The sequence below is a fragment of the Sitodiplosis mosellana genome, unplaced genomic scaffold (genome assembly GCF_009176505.1).
Source record: "Sitodiplosis mosellana isolate CC-2019 unplaced genomic scaffold, AAFC_SMos_1.0 Smas_scaffold_1135, whole genome shotgun sequence".
NCBI classification, from domain to species: domain Eukaryota; kingdom Metazoa; phylum Arthropoda; class Insecta; order Diptera; family Cecidomyiidae; genus Sitodiplosis; species Sitodiplosis mosellana.
Genome location: NW_022596377.1, coordinates 10202 through 14976, shown reverse-complemented (window position 1 = coordinate 14976; position 4775 = coordinate 10202). Strand labels below are relative to the sequence as shown.

The window sequence follows — 4775 nt, the reverse complement described above, 5'->3', positions numbered from 1 at the left end:
CGATGTATAATAAAGAGAGATTCATTCTATTCGCACACTCTGAACGATAAGCATCTTTTCATTCCGCTTTACAAGTACATTACAAATTGGCGACAAAAGGGCAACTCAAAGTATTACTGCGAGAAAAGATCTCAGCGAATTCACCGTAAATTTTTTTTACATCGAAAAAGTACTTGGAAAAGCTAAGCGAAAATCGTATTACGATCAGTTTTATTTAAACTAAATTTTTTTTTGCAAAGCAAATCAGAGAAACAAAACTTAACACGTAGTTTCACGTTTTCGCGAATATTATCGAAATGCCGGAAGAAAAAAATACCGTAATCCAATCGACGACCATCGGAGAGTTCAACGCAGGTGAAGACAAATGGAAAATTTGGAAAGAGCGTTTGGACATCCATTTCACTGAAATCAATTGCACCAAAGATGATGCCAAAAAGGCGGTTTTATTGAAATCGATCGGATCATCAGCGTACGAGTTACTGAGCAGCCTGTGTGATCCAGAGCAGCCGATAAAGAAAGATTATGCAGATTTGTGCGCAATTATGGATGAGCATTACACACCGCCGACCATTGTGTATCACGAGAGGAAAATTTTCCACGATGCCGTACGTAATGAAACTGAGAGCGTCTCGTCATGGTATGCACGCATCAAGAAGTTGGCATTGCAATGCAAATTTGGAGGTGATTTGGAGGTTATGGTCAAAGACAAGTTCATCACACAATTGCCTGAGAAAATGTTTACACGGTTGTGTAAGGAGGATGAGAAGCTAACACTGGCAAACGCTCGTGTTTGAGACGAAATTTGCGTTGAGAAACGAGAGCATGGATTCCGATGTTAACCTAATTCGATCACAACGTGGTCAGAAGTACCGTAATTCACGCACCAACAACAAACAACATGGGACTGCACACGATTCAAAGCAACCGCATGGCAAGAAAACTGTTTGTTCCCGCTATGGATGTAAGACACATGAGGCCAATTCCTGTCCATACAAAGACGTCACGTGCCATTCCTGTTCAAAAAAGGGTCATTTAAGCAGTGTTTGCCGCTCCAAAGATAACAATAAGAGAAATTTTAATTTCATTATTTCAGATTCTGATTCTATTTTTGATTCTAATACTATTTTAAATTCTATTTTTGATGGTGATTTGTTCAATTTTTCTTTATACAGTATGACCGATGACAAATCAAGCGAAGTGTATTGGTTGAAAGTCACGATTGGAGGCACTCTGATGGACATTGCATGTGACACGGGGGCACCGCGCACATTTGTACCAAAAGCATTCTACGAGAAGCATTTATCACAGTTTCCGCTCGCGAAGTGTAAAATACCGTACAGTAATTATGGTGGAATAAGAATCAATTTAATTGGTGAGTGTTCAGCAAGTATTAGTTATCGTGGGACCACTAAATGTATTACAGTTATTGTGACCGACGCGAATGCACCACCATTATTGGGTAGAAATTTTCTACGTTCATTTAAATTCTTGTTAATTCAAGCGGAAAATCATGATGGTTATGTTCACTCAATTGAATCAAGTGATACTCAGAACATTCCAATAATTGTTGATCAAATTAAAAATAAATTTTCGGATCTTTTTGAAGGCCAATTAGGCCAATATAACGTTTGTGAGGTTCCTTTGCAAATAGATAGTAACGCCAAACCGATATTTTGTAAACCTAGGTCAGTTCCACTGGCTTGGAAAACTGAAATAGAACAAAATCTACGTGATTTAGTTCAAAAAGACGTTCTTGAACAAGTCGAGACTTCGAAATGGGGGACACCATTGGTACCCGTTCCTAAACCAGATGGCAAATTGCGTGTTTTTAGTGATTATAAAACGACAATCAACAAGTTTCTTGTTGACGTTAAATATCCATTACCTCTCATTGATGAGATCTTCACGTCGTTGCAAGGTGGAGAATTATTTAGTAAATTAGACATGTGTGCAGCATACAATCAATTGTGTTTAGATGAAGAATCCCAACAGTTGTGCACTTGGAGCACTCACATTGGTACCTTCAAAATGAAACGCTTACCTTTCGGCAAGCCAGCTGCTGCAATTTTTCAAATGCACATGGAACATTTATTAAGAGGTATTGAAGGTGAGGTTGTGTATCAAGAAGATATCACAGTTACTGGAAAAACTTTCAAAGACCATCTACTCAATTTAAAGTCAGTCTTGAAGAAAATGTCCGAAACCGGTTTGAGATTAAATGTAAATAAATGCATCTTCTTCCAAAGGAAAATTTCTTATCTTGGTTTTACCATAGATAAAAATGGTCTACATAAAAATGAAGATCGATTTTCATCTGTTTTAGATGCACCCGTTCCAAAAGACATTCATGAGTAAAGAGCATTTATTGGCATGGCAAATTATTATTCACGTTTTATCAAGGATTTTGCCGGTAAAATGAAACCATTGTATCTTTTGCTTCGAAAGGATGTTCAATACAATTGGGACAAAGACTGTCAAAGAGCATATGATTTGATAAAGCAAGAATTTTCTTCTGAGCAGGTAATGACTCATTTCAATACGAAACTACCGATATTTCTCACGACAGATGCATGCAATACTTCGGTAGCTAGAGTCTTATCACTAAGCCATAATATTTTCAGTCACTAAGTTAAGACAATATTTATTGGGAAATTTTTTCAAAATTTCCACTGATCACAAGCCGTTATTAACGATTTTTGGTGAAAATCATGGATTACCTTTGATGGCCGCAGCTCGCGTGCAGCGATGGGCTCTCATACTGAGTGGTTTTAATTATCAAATCAAATACGTAAAAGGTGTTGATAATGAAGCCGACAATTGGTCACGCATACCTCAGTTATCATACATTTATGAGTGTTATGATGCAAATTACGTAAACATGATTGAAAAAGACAATGCATTACGAATCAATTTTAAAAATATTTCTGTCAAAACACGTCGTGATCCAATTCTTGGCAAACTGGTGCAAGCCATTGAGAACGGCAAGGTTGACAAGTTGGATTCAAACTTTGAAGCGTTCAAAAGCAAATCGCTCGAACTCACTGTACAATACGGATGTGTTATGTGGGGTTTTCGAACGGTTGTTCCAGTTAAGTTGCGACAATACATTCTTAACGAATTACATGCGTCACATATGGGAGTTGTCAAAACGAAGTCGTTGGCACGATCCTATGTACGGTGGCCGAAAATTGATTCTGATATCGAAAATTTAATTAAAAAATGCATTCCATGTCAACAATTGCAGGCAAGTCCACCTAAAGCAGAGCTCATTCCGTGGAAACCAACAGACTCAGTTTGGAGTCGAATTCACGTTGACTTTGCTGGACCAAAATTCAACAATTATTTTTTAATTGTTATTGATTCTCACACCAAATGGGTTGAAGTTTTCAAAACGAAAACAATCACGTCTGCATTCACCATTAGTAAATTGCGTGATCTATTTAGTCGCTATGGAATTCCAGACAGGATTGTGAGCGACAATGGAACTCAACTCACATCGTCTGAGTTCAATGACTTCACTACCCGAAACAACATTAAACACACTTTCACTTCACCAGGTCATCCAGCAACGAATGGCCAAGCTGAAAATTTTGTGAAAACGTTAAAGAAGTCATTTATTGCTAGTGTAAATAGTGCAAACATGAACAATAAATCACGTGATTTAGATGTTATCATAATTCGGATTTTGCTTGACTATCGGAATACCATTCACTGTACAACGGACGAAACACCCGCACTCTTTTCCTGCCAAACCTCAATCAAAACCCACAATATATTCAGCCAGAGCTTGGCGGTGTTCAATAAAATAAAATAAAATAAAAATAAAATTATTTTTTGGGCGCACTTTACGCACACGCTTCAGTAATTTGCGACCACCCACTGTAAGTGAAGTAATCGAGAACAAGCAAGAAATACAAAAGAAGAATTCTCATGGCAAACGTAACATAAATTTAAAAAAAAGTCAAAATGTCATGATTAGGAATTATAAAGATCCAAACAATCCTTCATGGTCGCAAGCAACAATAAAACATAAAGTTGGTCCACGTGCGTATACTTGTGTCTACACACACAATAAAAAAGAAATAAATCGTCATTTGGATCAGATTCGTGATCAAACCGTTGAATTAGATGACTCCTTGTATCACGAAGCCAACGCATCGACTGCAAGTGAACAAAACGCGACTGTGATCAGTGTTTCGGATGAATCAATGGAAAATGTAATGCAAATACCCTCGTCATCAGGCAACAATTTAAGAGCTGAAGATCCAGACTGGATTCCAAATACAAACCGAGCTGATTCTGATTCGGCAACTGATGAAGAGGAAATGAGCGATCAAGATAATCGTAGGGGAAAGAGAGGGCTGCGTTCACGCAAAAATGGCAAAGCCGTCAAAAATACCAAATGATTATTTGTTTACCACAGATATGTGAATACTTTCATTGAATGCAATTCTATTTTAAATTCCATACTTTAGACTAAATTCATTGTTTAAATTATAGCATTCACATTCATCATAACATTCATTTTCTCTTGCGATGTAAATAAAGAAAGCATATTATATTTATTGTAAAAACAACTTTAGGAGGAGCGTGTTGTATATAAGTCAAACAAATGTATTCCACTACTGCATTAGACAAACAAATGACAAGCACGCTAACACCAACTTCATTTCATACGATGTATAATAAAGAGAGATTCATTCTATTCGCACACTCTGAACGACAAGCATCTTTTCATTCCGCTTTACATTACAGCTCTGATGAAGTACTAAGAC

General features: G+C 37.1%; 1 protein-coding gene across 1 annotated transcript; it reads left to right on the top strand.

Moving 5' to 3' along the window:
* Nucleotides 1-1173: 1173 nt before the first annotated feature.
* LOC129571045 (uncharacterized protein K02A2.6-like) lies at nucleotides 1174-4344 on the top strand (the record flags this gene model as incomplete). The annotated part of the gene is made up of 6 exons (XM_055450807.1): nucleotides 1174-1372; nucleotides 1502-2220; nucleotides 2401-2520; nucleotides 2681-3172; nucleotides 3245-3609; nucleotides 3980-4344. Coding segments are annotated over exons 1-6 (2260 nt in total), but the record flags the coding sequence as incomplete, so codon positions are not given.
* Between the last annotated feature and the right edge of the window lie 431 nt (nucleotides 4345-4775).